General features: G+C 43.7%; 1 protein-coding gene across 3 annotated transcripts in view; it reads right to left on the minus strand.

Moving 5' to 3' along the window:
• The window catches only part of LOC108094853 (irregular chiasm C-roughest protein), a 123,977-nt gene that overhangs the window by 7,445 nt on the left and 96,726 nt on the right, over positions 1-19,806 (minus strand). For all 3 annotated transcript variants that reach the window (XM_017195660.2, XM_017195661.2, XM_017195662.2), the window contains 5 exons: positions 19,610-19,766; positions 15,921-16,060; positions 15,134-15,263; positions 8,489-8,617; positions 7,879-8,079 (listed from right to left, as the gene is read on the minus strand). In XM_017195660.2, coding sequence (XP_017051149.1) covers positions 7,879-8,079; positions 8,489-8,617; positions 15,134-15,263; positions 15,921-16,060; positions 19,610-19,766 — 757 coding nt within the window. The remainder of the gene's footprint in view (positions 1-7,878; positions 8,080-8,488; positions 8,618-15,133; positions 15,264-15,920; positions 16,061-19,609; positions 19,767-19,806) is intronic.

Here is a 19,806-nt window from a genome sequence, read left to right on the forward strand (position 1 = left end):
CAAACTTTGATGCTGCGATGACCTTTAAGTGGCGAAAGGACAGAGATTGATAGATATACTCGTATATGGTGCCGGTTGAGTGCAGCTCTGGTTATATCAGGGTTATCTTTTCTCTCTCTGCCCCTTTCAGATTCTTTCTCTCCATGTGTGTGTGTGTTTGAGTGTGTGTGTTAGTGCTTGCCTAGTCGTGTAAATATCTCTAACCCAAATCTTGAAAATTTACAAAGCGCGCTTCCATGGCTGGCAACGTTGTCAACACAAATTAAGCTAGCATGTAAAGCTGAATGCAGGATACCCTCGAACCCCGCCGTAGTTTACGTATTTAAATATGCTCTTTCACTTTCAATATCAAATGAGTGGCTGGTTGGCAACTTTTGCCTGGCAGCAAGATTGCAACTTGCAGATATGCGGATACGTAGATACTTTGCCCGGGACCGGCAAACTTTGCCATCCAGATGAACGTTAGTGTGTGCTAGTGTGTGTGTGCTGGTGTGTGTGTGTAAGCATAGAACCGAACTTTGAATGAACAGCTTCGCATGAAACAGCAACCCAATTTGAGACAGTCCCCCGTTTCTCCCCCTGCAGCTATTGCAAATTGCACAAGTTGCCAAAAATCGCTTCACATGTGCCACTTAAAGTTTTCGGTTTTTGGCCCGGCTCTGTCCTGCCGTTTGCCAACTTGCAAGTTGCCAGGACTCTTTGCTCCTGGTTGGTCCTTGCTCCTTCTTCGGCAGCCCGCTCTATTTTCCAGGCTACCTGCCACTTGTAAATTTAATAAATTTTTGCATTTTTTGTTTGCTTACGTTGGGCCGTGAAAGTGAGATGTCAGAAAACTTTTAAGTGATGTTGGTAAACACACAGAATTATGGTCGAACAAGACGAAAGTGAAGTCGAGGGGAATGACAAAGTTGATGGAATCGAACGTTCACTTAGTGATTACTTACTAAAAGGGAACTGTCAGTGTTTGCCAAACAGTTGTAGCTTTTCAGCAGTAAAAGGGAATTAAAAGTGTTTGCAAACTGCTGTTAACTAAATTTGGAAAAAAATATCCGAAGTGGTCTATATACTTTATAACTTAAATGGCAAGATTTTAAACTTTACCTATCTTTGAAATCAGGTGGCAAAACATCTAACAGACCAAGAAATGCTTTTCAAAATTTAATGATGGACTCGTTTTGAACTTTCCTGAATAACATTTTAAGCCTAAAACTGGTTTCCTAATTAAAAATTCCAAAGGCTTACGCATGCAGTACCCAAACAGACCCAAAATCTCCGATAAACCTTTCCCAATATAAATCAAATCCTGAACAATTTATGACACAGTGTTTTTTCTAGCCTGCCAGCTTTTAGTTCAAATTAAGGCACTTCTACCGAAAATATTTCAAAAATTCGAACCGGAGAGCTGGCTTTATGAAACGGAACGTTCAATTCAGTTTGTCAAGGCGAGAGGACGCAGAACCAGTGACCAGGGGCCAAGGGGTTAAAGGACCCCAGGGAGGACTTCAAACCCCCCAATCTGCCCCCCGAAAATCAACCGCACCTGGCGCCAGGACCTCTCGGTTGCCCCCATATTTACGTAGGCGCCTGATAAAATTGCGTGTCCAGTGGCAAACGGTGCCAATGTTTGCGGTTATGGCGAATGCCAACCAGACACGCCCCCCGCCTTCCCTCGCCGCCCCCCAGAAAACGGTGGGACTATATTGGCCGTGCGTGTGGGTGTGCGTGTGGCAGGCCTATGCTTTATCGTCTGACATTTGACATTTTTATTAGCTTTGCGGCGACGGCGTTTAATTACTTTCCACGCTGCGCACAATGTCCGACATTTTTATATGCACTTCCTGCCCAGTGAAATGCAATTAAAATATGCATTTGAGTTATTTGCCGGGCCGTTGACCGACCGACCCCAAAAAACCCGCGTGGACAGCTCATTATCCGATGGAAACAGAGGATTTTTGGGGGAGGGGAAACACCCGTTTGACAACTCTAATGAGGCATTAAAATCCAACTAGTTCTGTCTGCTCAACCCATTAAGATCAGAGCCCAGCCGCGGTAATTGGTGCTTTCCTCCTGCCCTAATCCACTTGAGGCCAACTGGCGGGGGTCCGACATCCTTATAGATCGCAACTCAACTCAACTCATCCCAACTCAACTCATTTCAGTTGCCGCTCTCAGCAGCCGCGTTATTAGTTCGGTGCAAAACCAGCAAATGCGGCTGCCGCGGGGCACAATTGGTGGCAGGATGGCCGGAATTTCGCAAAGGGGTTGACTACATGCCAACCCACCAGGCAATCTTCACCCGCTGGCAACACTCGACGTCTTGTGGCGCGGAATTTGCATGCTCGAGCACGGAAATCAACTGCATTTTGCTAATATTTTGCGAGCAGACGAAGTGCGAATTGGTCAAGTGGCGGGAATTAGTCTTGATTTTGCTCCCTGCGAGAGGTCACACACAAGCCTGTCAGTTTGTTTTACTGCTCGCATCCTGTGGGGTACGAAAAACAGAAGAGGGAGCTGGTGAGGAAGGGGTGTTGGTCGACTGGACCGCCGGCGACATTGCGACGTCTGGTGGCGTCTATTTGCACAACTTTTTCAGCTCATTTCCGCTGCAGCTGCAGGCAGCCCGAGATCCCCACAAAAGTTACCGCACCAGTGCTGACAACTAGCCGTTTCAGAAACAGAAGCAGATGGTCAACCTAGAGCAAAAATTGGGACAAGGATAACAAGTTTTTAAGATCATAGCTCTACAGGAATAAATATATAAAATGTAAGTATTATTTTCAAGTAAATACCCTAATATAAAAAAGGGCTTCGAAGTCAAGACGATTTTCTATTCCTTGTATATGTCAGATTTGAGTGACACAAATTGTTTAATAATAGTTAGTTAAATAACTTAATAGTTGAACTCCCAAATATTGGTTTTTTTATATTTTTAAAAAATATTTCCCATGAGAAACCTATAACCACGAATAGTTTTTCGGACAATCCTTTCGCCAAGGATGATATCTGTCCGAAAAAGGACGAATTGGCAGCACTGCAGTAGCCATCTCTTTCACAATTTGCATGTCTCGTTCGCTCTCGCTTCTGGAAATGGCCAAAAATGATTTCTGCAACTGTCTGAAAAGTTTTTACACACAGCCTTGGCAGCCATTTTTTAGCTTCCCGGGGTGTTTTTGATGACAAGTTTCTGACTTCATATTTTAACTAACGACTCCAGACAGCCACCCACACACACACACACACACACACACAGAAAGATTGGAATAGAGCCGGCAACACATATGGAAAATTATAATTTAGTCAACAATTTTTTGGCTCCAACTGTGAGTGTGTGTATGTGTGTGTGTTTTGTAGGAAAATTGAAGCGTAAAAATTAATGCTTGAGTGCGTCCTGTGCAAAAGACAACACACACCGAAAAGGACACAAAACTGTTGACAGTACGGAGCAAGGACGACAGTAATGAGTGGGAAAACTTTTGGCATTGCATTCGGGCAAATGTTTTTCTTTGGCAATTCCAGGGAAACTATTTCGAATGCACATCCCCTTTGTGAGCAGGAAACTGAGCCATTTGGCTTGCTTATAATTAGGAAAAGTTCGTATATTTGCCCAGCAAATCAATTGGAAATCGAAGTGGAGGCTTTTCCAGCAAATTGTAAGCTGAAATCAAATTGTTCTCAAATCCCAAATCATACTTCAAAGTATTTCTCGGTCCGTGGTTAAACTATTTACCAATTTACCAGAGATTCCCCTGGGTTTCCTTATTGTCAGACTTTGAAGTTTTTAATTCATTTCAACCCTCGGCGAAGCCATTTCAAAAACGTTTATCTAATGCTCAAGATCGCTTTTTTTTAGGGTGGGGCTGCGAAGCGTTTAACATGCAATTTAGCGCAGCTGCTGTGAAAATTCCTGGCTGCCTTTAAAGCCTTGTCGCAGTACGCAATAAATTGCCATTTAAATGAGGCACAAATGAAAGGCAAAGGGAGGACCGAAAAAAATCCTCTCGCATATTTTATGAAAGGGAACCCCAAAAAAAAATTGCCAACCCCGAACTCCCAAAAACCTAATGAGTAGAAACAAAGCCATATTTGCTGGCAAACGCGCCAAATTCCGAAAGCAAATTTGCCAAAAAGAAAAATTACGCATGGAAAATGGGAAATGCGAAAATATTTCCTCCTCATGCGTTGATCAAAAGCAAGCTACATGCATATTACAAATTAGCATGCATAAAACAGGGCCAAGAACGGAACGGAATGGCCAAAACAGCGAGGGGCGATTCGAGTCGAGTCGAGTCGAGTCGAGTGTGCCAGCGCATAAAGCAATATTTATGTTCTCGCATCGCTCGAGGGGAGTTGCGATGAGTTGGCCCCGCCGCGTTTCTTGGCTCTAAATTAAGCGTGGAATATGCGCTCAGATGCTTTTATTAAAACAGGCCGAAGTTGGGACTTATTGTACTTCAGGCAGCTATCTCGTTTCTGGTTCCCTGGCTGCCAGTCTTGTAATAAAAATTCCGCAAATAATCATTAAGAGGGAATTTGGCGTTACGCAAAGGGAATGTTTTATGGGCTGGGAAGGTGCCAAGTATCAGAATGAAATCACTAAGATTAAATATTTATTTGTCGTGTGGATAATATTTGTTCAAAGGGACCTAATACTAAACGTTTCATTTAAAATAAACCTTTAGTGCGCGCCACTTTATGGAATCTCCTTATTAAAATCTACTTTGGCACAACTTTTCGCTGCATTTGCTTAAATTACTTAAAACTCCAATGAATTAAAAGGAGCAAAAAACACTGCTGAGAAGGCAAAGTCTACTACTGAGCTACTTTCGCCAACTGCCAGTTAACATATGCAGAGCTTGCCACGCCCCCATACACACTTACGCACACACACACACACACTGTCAACAAGAAAACGCCCACATAAAGTTAACGACAGCGAACGAGGGCAAAAAGAAACCAAAAAAAGATGGCGAAATTGTGAGAGAAAATTGTTATTTAATTTGTGTGAGTGCTGAACATTTTTGCAGCTGCTGTTGCTCAAGTTCTTGCTGCAAAACTTTTTGCCCCGCACACGCACTATACTTTAACACAAGCATAAATTTTGGCCCACACAGATACGCCGGCGCCGTGCGTTTGTGTGTGTGTGTGTGGGTAAGTAAGTGCACTTTGCATTGGGGCCGCCGCGAATCCTTTGGCTTTCTTCAAAATTCATATGCACATTTATTTTACTCGCAGCCCGCTCCTCAAGTAGCTGCATATGCAAGTAGGTGCAGCAGCTTCAGCTTCAGTTTCAGCTTCCCTGCTTCTTATTTGTTGCATAATTTCCGCCCACCACCAGCCTTTTTTCTTGGCTTAAACGAAGCGTAAAGGCAACACAGGCTGCAATTTTAAGTCACGAGTTCATTAGGAGAGCCAAGGAAAACAAAAGGGGGCACAAACTTTCATATGCATAATGGAGACCTGCAATCGCCCCCCCCCGCTTTCCCCTCCAGATTGTCCACCCTTCCTCCGCTCGGACTAATCAAAAATGTCAACGAAGCAAATGATTGAGGCCATAATAATCCCTTTGTCATCGCTTTTTGGCCTTCTCCATTTGACTTGGTAATTATGGACAGGTAATCAGTGCAGCTCACGGTTTGAGGAGCGATTATACTGTTCTATTGGTTAGGTGCTTGCCATCAAAGGCTCTCAAGTTATTCTTCCTTTACTGCTGCATTGAATAAAATTCAAGCGTTTTCATTTACTTGAATACCTTTTTTTGATAGGAAGCAGATTATAATCAATTTTTGTTGAAGAAAAGTCTACTGTTAAGGATAATATTAAAATATAAAAAATAAACAGATTATTTTTATAAAATCTTTAAATTATACAACATTTTTATTGGTGTTGTCTTTTCTTTTGAAAGGAATGCGAAACTTTGCAGACGGGCGAGGACAACTTTTTAGCAGTTGCTCCTTGTATTTTGTTTAATTTTACAAGCAAACACAAATAGTGGAAGTAACTAAAGCGTCTCATGGAATCTTGGCTCAGACACACACACACATACACAGAGAACTCCGAACTGAACAATACTTTTCTCGTTCTTTGCTGCCTGGCTCTGAATTTAATCTATTGTATGGCTGCTATGTCTCCACGTTTTTTTTCCCGGCATTCATCCCGCTCTTTTGGCTCCTCTGTTATCCTGTCGTCTTTGACTGGAAGCCTGGGAATCCTTTTGCCGTCTGCCACTTGATAAATATGACTATTTCACGCTTCCCTCGACTAAACCCATTCCCATCATTCCTTGTTGTTTATTTGCGTTAAGTGTTAGCAGCCACGCTTGCTCCATCCGGAACTCCCTGAGATTCGCCCCCCAATTTCCACATCCTCCGGCTGGCTCGTATTTTGTTTATCTAGCACTCAATTTCGCAGTTTTAATGACAAACTGTCTTACCTTGAAATTGCATGCGGGAGCATTATAAGTGTCTCCATTTCGTGTAGCAAAACACCCTAGCCCACCGCCCACCGCCCACCGCCCACTGCCAGGATCTCTATGCTCTCTGGCAAGGACTTTGTTTGATTGCTTGGCTTCGTTGGTCCGGAGATCTGGGAGCCACTGTGTGAGCTGAGCTGAGCTGCTTCATGTTTGGATTGCACTCGAGGGTAAGCTTGGCCAGGTCCTCAAATCATCCTGCTCCTGAAAGAAGCCCCTTATCCTTCATCCTCCCTCTTCCCCTTGCCCTTCCCCTTCACCATCCCTATTCCTGCTTCCTGAACACTTGGCAAGTTTTATTGTCTCAATGTCCACTTGGCTTTTGCCTCAAGACAACTTAATGCGCTTTGCTGGGAGTAGACAACTCTGGAGGTGATGTGAAGTCAAAGCAAACGCATTTTCCTTAATTTCCGGCAGCATGATTTCCAATTTTTTCTGCCTTCAAACTCCCTTACACTTGTCGTATACTTAATATCTGGCAGGAGTCGGCAGTCGGCAGTCGGGAGTCTGGAGGAAGTGCGCAAGCTGATTGGAATTGCCTTTCGCAATGTCATCAATCATGCGTCGTTTTCCACACGCCCAGGCAAAGATTTTGACAAGTGTCAATGCGACAAGAGAACGAGCGATAAGCCCGACTATAAAAGAGCACAAAAACAAAAAGAACACACACAAAAATCAGAAAAATAAAAAATAATATCACAAAAGCGGGGAACAGGTCGAAATTGTTGGGGAAAATCACATGCAAAGTAAAATGTCGAACTTCTGACAGCAAGAAAATAAAACTTTTCATTTGTTTTCCTTGGCTCTGCCGTGTCCCGAAACTGCTGTCAAAGTTTTTAATGTTTTTAACTCCTCGCTGTCACCTGAGCAGCCACCCATTTGGAAAAACCACCCATCACAACCCCGCTCAGCCCTCGATTCCCGCCAAAAAGTCAACTGAAACTGGGCCACACCCAATTTTCTGGTAGTACAGCTTCACTTCTTTGATTGGCCTGCCGGGTCACCAGGGGCCTGGGAAATCTTCGAGAAGTGTGACTAACTCTCAAAAGACCATGAAGAATATGAATTGGAAAACTACCACCAGCATATAGATTTAGGTTTTATTTGTATTCACCCATCAAAATGACACCTATTTTCGGGAGTTGAAAATTAAGGAAATGACATTGAATTTAATAAAAATATTTATTCTCAATAAGCAATTGAGCTTGGAAGAAGCTTTATAGAAAATTCTTGAATGGGAAACATTTTAGCAATGACTTGATAAACTTACTTACAATTTATAACTGAAAACAATTTATTATGAAGCCAAGAAAGGCATATTTAAATAGCCTAGCCAACTCCCACTGTGCCTCACTCTTTTCCAATTAATTCTATCCCCATTTTTAGATGGTATCTTTTGTTCCACTCACCCTTCACTGAGACCGTGACGCTCTGCAGGACCTCGAGCTTCTTCTTGTTGGTCGGCGATTGGCCCACGCACTTGTACATGCCGGCATCCTGGTACATGACGTCCTTCAGCGAGAACTGGCCGGTGGGTTGGCTGCTGCCGTAGCCAAGGCCACGCAACCGGGCCGAAATGGGGTCCAAGTGCGACCAGCAGCCGAGGGAACCTAAAACGAGGGAGTTGTGCGACATGAAAGCCAGTGCATAATTTAATTAATTGACTTCCACGGACACGCGGCACGCAAGTTTTAATTTCTTTAATTGACGCGTCACTCCCACGGAACGCCGGGGCCATTTGTCTATCTTCGCATTTTGGCCGAAAGTGAGCAAAGTAAATTGCACGCATAATTAATTTCCAATTGCGCTAATTAATGAAGAGCCGAACAAAAGGCCACGACTGGCTTCGATTGAACGAAAGTAAAATGTAAAATGTAATTACAGGCCAGACACATTTGTCATTCTAAATGGCCCACGAATTCGGCACTTCTGGCCGGGCACAAAAGCCGCTTACTTTCTTTGAAGTTTCTGGCCAACGGGAAGTTGTTAGTTGGCCGATGGCTTTCGGCTTTTTCTTACCTTGAGGACACTGGAGGGTTACCGCGCCGCCCAGCTGCACTTCCAGCTGCCCCTTGTTGGGGTTGTGCGAGGCAGCTGCCACGGAAACATCCTGATCATCCGGCTCCGAGGTCACATCCACCGAATCGTCTGCAAAGATAAAGGACACAAAGCAGAAGCCGTCAGTTAGGGCTGCAAACTTCAGACCACATGTGGCGTACACCGAGAATAAAACAGAATACTTGTTTATAAAAGTAACTCGGGACTGCCTTTTATGCGTTAAGTTATCTCCTACAATCATTTCTCTGCACTCGCATTGAATTGCGGATTGAATAATCCCATTTTTTTCTGTGCAAATCCCAAGGCTGTTGGCAATTGTCAAATGTGACAATATTTCAATGACAGAGCCAGCAACAAATTGCTGACGCGATGCGAACACCTGAGTCACTCCGCAATGAGTTGTCACTTCCGTTTTGATGCCAACTAAAAGTGAAAATCGGTGCTCAGCTAGCTGGAAAATTGCCTGAGCTGCAATCTTCCTTGCCGCAAAATTCATAAATACATATATTTTATGCTCGTTTCCGGGGGCGGAAAGAGGCCATAACGATGCTCCATTCTAATTTTGCGGCGGGGAATGGGGTTGGGGGGCCAACACACACACACACACAAACACACTCACTCTCGCATATTTTCCACTTGCCTTGTGCGGGGAGCGGCGGTGGCTTTAAATTTCAGGTCGTCCTTTGTGCGGCGTACTTTATGGCGCCGTTCATATTACGGTATAAATAACAATTTGCCCTGACATGTGCCTAAAAGTATGCGGCCAGGAGGAGCGCTCCTTTGTCTGCCACCGGATATCATGACAATAAGTTGCCAAGTGGCGACCTGGCGGTAAAAAATGCTACGCCGGGGGACAAAGGCCTTCGGGCTCCACAAAGTGTTTGAAGAGAAGGGGGAGGGGAAGCCCCAGAATCACCTCGAAGCGCTCCTTCGGGGCAGTCGGCAAATTAGCAGACCCAAAAGAGAGCCGCACAATTAACAGAAACTACTAATTACCGCCGAACCTTGGAGCAACTTTAATCGAAGGCGAAACCCCCGAAGTTCCAAAACTGAGATTTGGAAAGGGGTCTTCGCTGCGAGGAAGAGAGACACAATTAATTGTAAGCTCCTTTCGCCTTTGGAGACCCTTCGTCGCATGTCAATCAGCCGGCAGCCAGCAGGCTCCCCTCCTCGAACAGGATTTTATTGCTGACAATGGCAAAAGTCCTCCCCTCGGATGAAAGGGCGTGTTACTTAGTCAAAATCACGTAGTTATAAAATTTTTTATTGCCCAACACAAAGGCGGACAAAGGCGGCGTCGCTCAAATTGACAACTTCAATGGCCAGCAGGAGATCGGGGATGGCGACGACTGCGAGTGCGAGTGCGAAGTACTCGTATTCTGGTGCAGCTTTGACAGAAATAAGAACCCTCTGTCTTGGTGGCTCGGCGAAAATGTCTAATGAGCTCAGTTCGTCCCGGCTCAACTGACAGACATTTGTCATTGCCCAAAAGCCGGCGGCGTGTTTCGAGGCGATGCGATAAGAGCGGTTGAGGGTCTGGGAGAGTCTGAAGTCTAAACAGGCGGAGAAAAGTCCCCGAAATTGGCCATCAATTTGGCTCATATCTGTGAGATGCCAGCTTGACGTCTAGCAAATTAAAATTAAAAATTTTGGCCATAAGAAAATGGGGGATCCATTGAAAAAACCAAGCTAGCAGGGAATCTTTCACCATACAAAAAAATTCAAAAATCATTAGGTAAAATGGAAGATTTGCTATATTGTCTTTAAATATTTTTTATTATATTTTTTTTTGTCAGTGCCTTTATCTTTAAAATCTCATCTTATTAAAACGAATTCCTAAAATGTCAACTGATACAGTTGTAGCTGTTTTTTATGTAGCTAAACGATAAAGAAGTGAGCAAGAGTATGGGAAGGAACAGTCAAAAGAACATTATCAAATGATACATTTGAACGCTCTCCTTCTGCAAGTACTCAACTTAGAAATCGATTCGTTTCTCCGCCCCAAAAAGTAAACTCCTTCAATATTTTTCCAAGTTTTTCCACCCCAGAACACTCACATTCATAATTTTAGCACTTGTTTCACGCATATTTTACTGAATGGCCATTCATAAAAGTGTCCTCCCACCCTTCTCTGTACCAAAGTTCGGAAAAGCGGAGGAAAACAAATAAACAAAGGCAAACAAATGGGCATCGAGTACCGCCCATATGGCGACACTGAACGAGATTGAGAGAGAAAGGCCTCTGGAAATGGGGGAAAGTGATTCTTACCGCACATCTTTCGGGGATGAGGCCCACTCGAATAAATCCCAACTCATAACAACGGCAAATATGAAGGGCAAACAGCAAACACTATAGTGCAAACAGGGGGAATCAATATGCCGCTCCAGACTGAAGAGTTTGCCCGATTCTGGCCACCAACCATTAATCATAACGCATCATCATCAGCCATGTTGGCGTTTCGCCTTCAAGAACTGTTTGGTTGTTCGGTTGTCTGGTTGTTCTGGGTTCTTGGGTTGTTGGGTTGCTGGGTGGATGGTGTTGGCCTGTCAGTTTCAGGGATCCCATGAGCACCGCCGCCGAACCCTCAAAGAGTGTATCGATGTGTCGACACATCCTTTCACCCTGTCCAAAGTGTGAACTTGACGGCCGAGCGTTATCCATAAATCCTTCAGCTCGCTGCAAAGTTTCACTCTCGACGGTGAAAAATTAAGTTTCCAGCGGATGGGTATTCCAGCAGTTTTTTTCCGCTTGCAATTTTCATTAGCACTCCGCTCCCAGCCCGAGATTAATTTGCATTTTTTCCGCCGGCTCTTCATCTTCGTAGTTAGTCATGAATATGAAGGAGGCCGATGAGATGCAGCCTCATCATCATCATCATGATCATCGTTGCAAGCAACAATCAGCTTAACTTACAAGCTGCATAAACAGCCAGCGGAAGCGGCAGCGAGTAAACTCCGGCTGCTGTGATTGCATTTGTGTCTTGGTTATAAATTTTAATTTTTTCCCCTCCCTGCAGTCCTAAGAATTTGCAAGACTTTCAGCGAACACGCGATTAATTTGCAATGAGTTGAAATTGAAGATGATTGCAGTGGATGCGAGATGCAGAAGATGGAGGGGTTCATTTGCAAATTGGTAGGGCGAAGATCCTTTGTCTTGGCCCATATCCATAAAAGATAATCTCTCGACAAATTTACGTTTATGCCATCGCGGCGAAGAGAAAACTTTGTGGCCATAAAAAATGCTTTACTCCCAGACATTTGTACGCAATGAGTTTTTAATATTTCCTTAAGTTGCTCGGCAAAAAAGAAGAAGGGACCCAGTCGAAATGAGTTTCGGTTTCATTTGGGGCAACGACAAATAAAATTTTATTGAAAATCTTTGCAGAAGGACGAGAAGGACCCTCGACACATACCGAAACATAATCGCCGGCAATAAAAACAAAGGCAGCAAACAAAAAAACTAATAATCGTGCGCGCCGATAAACACAAAAATTCAAGTTGGCCAAAGGACACAAGCAGCAGGACATGGGACATCTCGCTGAGGATAAGGCTAAGGGTATAAGCGAAAGAAGAAAAAAAACGGGAGGAAAACAATAAAGTTAAACCGCGATAACCAGCATGACAAAGGATAATGGATAACATGGCCGAGGACTCTCTGCCAATCGACTGAGTTTGGGGCGTAAGAAATGGCTCGCAATGAAAATGCTTACGATAGCGTGTAGAATTAAATTTTATTGTAATTCGCCTTCGGTTCGGCAGGACTCGAATGTCCTGTCCCCAATGGGACTCGCTTCCTTCCCACTTCCCACTTCCACTTCAAGGGACGTGTGGCCCTCTGTTTGTTTCTCCTCCCGAGTGGTTGACACTGTGGCAGAGTCCTTGTGGCAGTGGCATGTTGCTGGTGGTGCATTTTCTTGACAGTTGGCTGGGCAAATTAGTTGAGTGCGAGGCGAATGCAATTTGCACATGGATTTCGGTCGCTGGGTTAACCGCAAAAGTGACCCTAGAGAATTAAGGAGTGCTCGGTTTCTAAGGTCCTGTGAGGCAAACTGAGCAGCATGAATGTGATTGGATAAATTTTTGATAACATAAAAATTAGTAATAATAAAAACCGTACAGCAAAAAAATAATTCTAACAGATGATCTTAAATTCAACAATATTGCATATTCTGAGACGTAAAAAATAAATAATATCCATCACGGCAAGAAAATAAAACAAATATCTTTAAAAATGAAGTTTAGTAACCTTTCTATCTTAACATTTCGCAACACAAATATAAATTAACAAACTATGCCAGTACCTATATTTAATCCCTTCTTAAAATTGCAAAATTCAACATACATCTCCTGCACATTCAAAGTCAGAGCACTAAGCTTTCCAGAGTTTAAACCAACTCTTGTGTCTCGCCCACGCAAACGATATATGAAGTTTATGAAGGACCTGCTCGCCATTTTGCCCGACTTGGGAAACTTTCACTAATTGCACATTGTTCGAGCGAACGCCATGCAAGCCACTCAACATTAATTAGCCCCAATGAGAACTTTAACTCATTAATGAGGCTGGCAAACAGAACTTTTGGTCAATGGTTTTGGCTTTTACCTGAACGGTAAGTCCTTCTCGAAGGACTCCCTTCGGGGTAGTCCTGCTCTTCGGCGTCACGCTCGCCGCTCCTGTTGACGTACGTGTCAAATTAGCGACGTTTTAACAAGCTCGCCGTGTCCTGTGTCCTGATTCCTGACTCCTGAGTGCTCAGCTCAGAGTCACGGGTCCACAGCATCGAAGCCTCCAGACGGGCAAATCAATCACGCGAAAGTGGCCGGCGCAGAAAACTTTGAGCAACTGCGTCAAATTGCCTACTTTTGTGGGCCCTCCGCATTCCGCCCGCGATTTTTTCGCCGTTTCCCCGGCTTTTGGCTGCGAAACGCTGATTGCTTTTTCATTGCAGTTTGTCAGCGTTGTCCTCGCCGCTTGTTGTCGACAGCAAAGTTTTCCCTCCTCCTCTGCTTCCTTAGCTACCTGGGTTCGCCTCCATTTTCCAGCTCAATGGCCGGATTCGGAGGAGGAAACATATCGTCAGCAATTAAGCCCGCATTCAAACGTCTGTCTGGGATTTGGGATTCACGTAACTCCCCTCACTTAAATGCGATTTATCAGTTCGTTTCGTTTCTTTCTCTCATTCTTTTTTGTTTTTCCTCGGATTTTTGGGTTCTTGTGTTCCGACTTAAATTTTGTGCCATTCTGCCGCTCGAATATCTTCTCCAGCCGCCATTTATCATGGGTCGGGCAGCTGTTTTATAGTTTATGACAGGCGAGTCGTGTCTTCGTTCGAGCCATATCTTATAGGTGGTACACATCCACATATATAGTATAGTATAGTATAGTATAGGATCGGGGAAGGTCGCCTGTTGTCGCAAATGGGGTTTAGATGCCGACTGCTGCCAGTTGGATTTGCCATTTCGGCAGTTTGTACCGCCGTTCCCCTTCGGCCGGAGTTCGACTTCGATAAAACGTTTTACAAATTGATTTATGTGCTTAACATGTTGCCAGCTCAGCGTCTCTTACAATTAGATTTCGCTGGAAAATGCGGAGGAAAACTTTTCGTTTTCGTTTTCGTTTTGGATTTCCTCCTGGCGCGTCCCCCATCAATCATCGATAATGTCGATGGAGCGGCCGTCTCCGTCACTTCTTGGCCTTTTCGTGTGCCTTCTATTTTTGGCCCCCGCTTTTTCGTTTTTGTTTTTATTAATAAAGCATTTGTTTTCCCCATAATGAGCAACGACAGGCGGCTGTCAGGAGTGGCGGAAAAATCTCTCCCCGGGGACGATCTCTGCGTCGGCATAAAAAAGTGGCAACACTTTGTCAAGTTGTTATTACCAATATTTTATTCCTCTAGTCGGGCCGTTCCGTTCCCTTTTGGCCATGATTGATGTGCGCGAATTTTGGGAGGAAAAACGAAGATGGATTTTGGGGCGCGGTGCGCAGTGCAGTTCTCGTCGATTCGTTGAGCTTCTCCGATTGCATTTGCCGCCTAATGAGGCTTCAAATGAGTTTTCCCCGAGCCATATAATTTGATTTGGCGCTTTGATGGCTGCTTTTAGGCCGCCTGTCAGCGCAGTAAATTCAATAAAAATATTTACCAGCATTAACACGCGTTGAGCACATAAAGTGCCAGAAAACCCAACCCGCAAACGAGAAGATATTGACAGCAAAATGGCGCGTAAGCATAAATAGTAGACCGAAATGCGAAAGGGGGGCAGACAGCCAGTCAATGCCACTGCCAATGCCAATGAAATTTGCCATATTTTGCATACAACATGGGGTGGCGCCACAAGGCGCCTCGCCAAAGTGCCGCGAACATCCCCGAAAAAATCACAAAATCACACCGAATATTGTCCTCAACGCCATGTGCGAGTGTCGTAAAATGTTCGCCGTTTTTTTTTCCGATGGCTTTCTGGGGGTGTTACAAGTAATTTCACAGGCACAAACTAATGGCCAAAATATTATCACGCGCCATTTTTAAGGCAATTTCACGCATACGCGGTCTAATTTACGATTTAGCCGGTCGAAAGGAGGGTTGGAGGGTTGGAGGGAAAGCAAAGTACTCACATCGCACGCTGAGGTAATAGCCAATCGAGGAATACTGGAAGTTGAGGTGCCGGGACGTGCACTTGTACCAGCCGGAGTGCTCCCGCCTTATCGAGGTGAAGTTGAGGAAGCCGTCGCCCGTTTGCGGCACCTGCAATAATCGAGAAGCGGGAAATCGGAATGTTAGCATTTTTTCGCCGGGGAAATGGAAAATGCGAAATGCGAAATGGGAAGAGGGAAGAGGGGGAAATGAGTTTGGCTCGTTATGCGTAAACAATTTTTGGTAATTAAGGCAAGGCAAATAGTTTGGAGCAAGTTGAAACTTCGCAAGGTAGCGACAACTGCACGAAAATCCATTTAAAACTTGCTCCGCAGCCAAAAATCACACAAAAGGCCGACTTCCAATGGGCGGCCTACGTATGCACGCGGTCGGCCCCAAGCTTTTCCCCACTTTTCCGCTTTTCGCATTTTTAACACACTGACCAAAAATAGATGGGAACTTATATAACCTAATTTTATTTGTGATTTGACTTGTAAATATGTTGAATTATGTTTATCATGCTTAAAAGTTCGGATAAAGGATAAAAGTCTATAAAAAGTCGTTTTAAATCTAAACATTTTAATTTTAATACTTGTAAATGTTGTTTTGTAATTTAAATAAAATTGAAATGGTTGTAAAGTATGCAATCTCTTTTTAAATGGTATTTATATTTTCTTATTACTATTGCTTTAAACTTTTATCCAAATCAGACTTCATAATTTCCCATATCTTTTTTCCAGTGCACCCTTTCTAGTCGGCCAAACTTACCGGCGTGTCACCGTCGTCCTTCTGCCAGCGCGGAGTGCTCGGAGGATTGGAGTCGACGTCGCACTTGAGGCTAACTTCGATGCCCTCGCGGAGTGGATAACCGAAGCCAGGTGTGCGGGAAATGGCGAAGGAGGGCGTGTCTGCAACGGGAACAGATGGTTATTGCGACTTGACTTCTCTGCAGATTTTCGGCGCTATCACCGACTAGACTGTGGCAACATCAACAAAATAGTTTTTTAATTAAAAAATTACTCAAAAGAAGGGGTACAAACTGGCGGCAAGAAAGAAAAACTTTTATAATTAAACTAAATGCAAATGTTAGGCTCGGAGTGCCGGATCTTGTTTGTATTGGGCGAAAGTTAAATGAGGATGTGTCAGTTGTCACACGGTTTGTGGGAGATAATTGTAATCAAGCAAAAAGCCTTTAATGGCTTTAGAATTTGTAGTCATATTGAAACATAAATTCTATGATTTGTTTTCATATTTTTGTGACAAAACATGAGGGGATCACTAATGCTAGTATTGTTTTCAAAATATCTAATTTGGCGGTAGCCCAATTTTCAATTCATACACTTGTCATCGGTTTCGCTAATTGCTTTTGACATAATAATTAAATGTTTAGTTCATGTTGTCAGCATTCAATTACCAGCGAGCCACGAGTGTCAATCAATAAAGCATTTGATTCGGGAGTTAGCCGTGAACTTTACTTAGTTAGCGGATGTGAATGCAAACCGACGTTTTCAATTTAGGCGTATTCGGCTCTCTTTATTTGGCCGCTCACAACTCGTTCCGCTTTGTTCGAAAGTAATTCGATATGCGATTCAAAATACAACTTCGATTTCAATCCCAAACTGCCAATCACAAATCCATTCAGTGCATGTCAAAAAGCCATCGACAAATGTAAATCTAAATGTAAATGTAAATAATGGGATCGCCTCGGCGAGGCAGACATCTGCACTCGAATTCAATGCATATTCATAGGCATAAATCAAATGTTTTTTAATTAGTGCTGGCCATTTGGCAGGTCTGCCCAAAATATGCTATCCAAATGGGCCTGCTGCTGCTGCTGCTGCTGTTGCTGTTGCTTCTGCTGCTGCATTCATTTCAATCTTTTCAATTTTTCGGCGCACCAGTCGCCTTTGTGGCCTTTTGTAACTAATACAATTTGATTAGGCGCCCGGAATGGGTCTGCAGATGCCAAGGGACAAATGAAATTTGTTTGTCGGTTGTTTGCCAAACTATTCAATAGAGCCTCGGATCCTGTCGATATTCGTACGACCGGCAGACAGCCATCAGTCGTCAGTCGTCAGACATCATACATATTTATGAATGGGCGGGAAAACACATATATAGTATCTGGTCCATCAATTTGTTGACTTAAAATTGGCACCACAAAGCCTGGCAAAATTGTTTAACTGGTTAGGCGTATTATTTTTTTGCCAGAGTTCAAGAATTCCTTGTGTGTAAGTGTGTCTACATTTTCTCAAATTGCCCAAATTAAAAGAAAAATATTTGCCCGAGAAGCTCTAATTTAAATGGAAGCCCGAGCATTTTCCTTTGAGTCCTCTAGTCACATTTCGCCCAGCTTAAATTGTTCAGCGTTGAGCATTTCGGGACACAGTGATCCCTGTCCATGTCCTTGATTTGCCTGTCAACTGTCTGCATAAAAATGCGCAAATTAAACGCAGCAACCATTACAGATACAGATACGAGAACTCGGATGCGGCAACAATGTCTATGGCCTGGGCAAATGCTCTCATGTGTGTGCATTTTAATTTATACGAGCGCAAAAAAGGGAGCGGGCATAATAAAAGGAAAAACAGGACGAATCAGGACGAACTTGTTCCTTCTTTTGTGTTGAACCCGGAAAACGTTGCGGTTGTTCTTGTTGCTGCTGTTATTATTGTTTGAGGCCTTGTGCTGTTGTTATTGCGGTTTTTGCAATTTTCATGCCTGGCCAAAGCCAAAGCCCACACACACACGCACACAATCACTTACACACGCAGACACAACATAACACACCTACATACATAGGGAAACATCAAGGACTCTCTGCTATGCAAATCCCACACGGCTTTTCTATATTTTCCAATCATTTTCATGGGATCTCCACTACCTGGGCATTTGTCAGGGCATTATGCGGCTTCACGGGCATTAATAAAGCAAATAACTGTGGTCCGTCCCCGGATCCTGGCGCTGATTGAGACCCTCCTCGGGGCAAGGACCTCATGTCCGGTGTCCTGATGGCCGGTGTCCTCGTGGCCAGAACGTGTGTGCGGCTTTTTGCTGCCAATTAGTGCTAGTCTTCCAATTGTCGCCTCGCCTCATCGACCGATCATCCATCCATTGGCATCAGCTCCCAATTCCATGTTGCGTCACTTTTGCGGTGCCCACAGGACTCCTATCTTTATTCCCCGGTTTTGTTGTGGCTGCCAGTGGCATGTGTGTGTATGGGTGTGTGTGTTGTCCACCGCCAACGGTGGGTCACAAAACGGGATTGGCGGGGCTTCCCTTAAAGTGATTCCATTGTTGTGCGGATGGAATCATCCCAGCTGGCCACTGAGTGACCAGCAATTTGGGGGCGTGGTCAGCCAACCCGATATTCAACCAATTTAAACTGCACAATGTAGAGATAAACTAGCAAATAGCAAATAAAGAAATGTACCTAAACTCAGTTTAATTTCGTTCTTGTCACCTTTTTAAGTCTTTGTATTTAATTAGTTTTTAAAGTTTAAATTGCAATAAATTCCAGCTGCTTGAGCAACGAAAACCTCTGCACTGTCCGATAATATTTCTTTCTTTTCCCCAACACCTTCTTATTTTTAAGCTAATTGAGAGCCCAGCAATCCTCTCGGGTCTCGACTTTCCATTAATTCCCCTTTTTCCTCTGCCGCTTTTGTTTCTTGCATTTCAATTGGACGTAGGCGTCCTTTTCTCAACTGTCGCGCTTTTCTTTTCAGCTTCCTCTTGGCCATTTCCATTGCAATTTGATTTTGTTTTCCTTTCCGTTCCCTTTTTCTGCTGTTTCAATTAATATAATTTCACCTTTGCTTTCGGTTGCTCCGCTGAATTTGTTCACTGCAGGTGCATAATAACTTTCGTTGCCAGTTCTACGAGAATTCCCTGCCCGATTCCCAACTCGCCCTCAGCTCGGGATTCTGGCCATAGCCTCTTGGCTCTTGGCCGGGCTTGTGGCGTGTGTTAACTTTGGCAATTTAACTTTTCAATCAACATTTACTTTTTGGTTTTCACTTTTATTTACATCATTCCACTCTCGTTTTTTGCCCTCCTTGAGAAGTAATTAAACAGGGTGAGATACACACTCTGTTTGGATTTTATTAAAAAGTTTTTGTGACCTTAACATGATGACTCACTGAAGCATTTGTCCTTTCTGGCAGGTGGTGCTTTTGGCTTAGTAAATTATGAAGTTCTTTTTGAGTTGGGTTTGTCTTTTATATATAATTAAAATGGAATTCATACTGTTGAAATGATGATGAATTACTCTGGTGATGAGGATTAGTTGGGGAGCTTGTTTTAGGAAAGTAAGTTATATTTCCTTAGGGAAATTAAAAACCTTTTTAAATTATAATTGCTAAAATTGATATACTGATAAAATTGTTTTCAAAATAATAAATATAAATATTAATTCCTTGAATTTTTTAAAAATACTGATACTTATTCAAACTCACATTGCACATCCAGGAGAAGAGAGGCGTTCTGACGGATTTTCAGCGTGGGATGCTCCATGACGCACAGGATTCGAGCGTTGTGATGAGCCCTGTAGACCGCCGGCAATCGAGCCTCGCTCTTCGCCCCGCTGTTGATCCTGTAGCCATCCTTGTCCAGCTGCAAAGTGGCAAAGGAAGGGGAGCCCGATAAAATTCCC

The sequence above is a fragment of the Drosophila ficusphila genome, unplaced genomic scaffold (genome assembly GCF_018152265.1).
Source record: "Drosophila ficusphila isolate 14025-0441.05 unplaced genomic scaffold, ASM1815226v1 contig_414, whole genome shotgun sequence".
Taxonomy (NCBI): Eukaryota; Metazoa; Arthropoda; class Insecta; order Diptera; family Drosophilidae; genus Drosophila; species Drosophila ficusphila.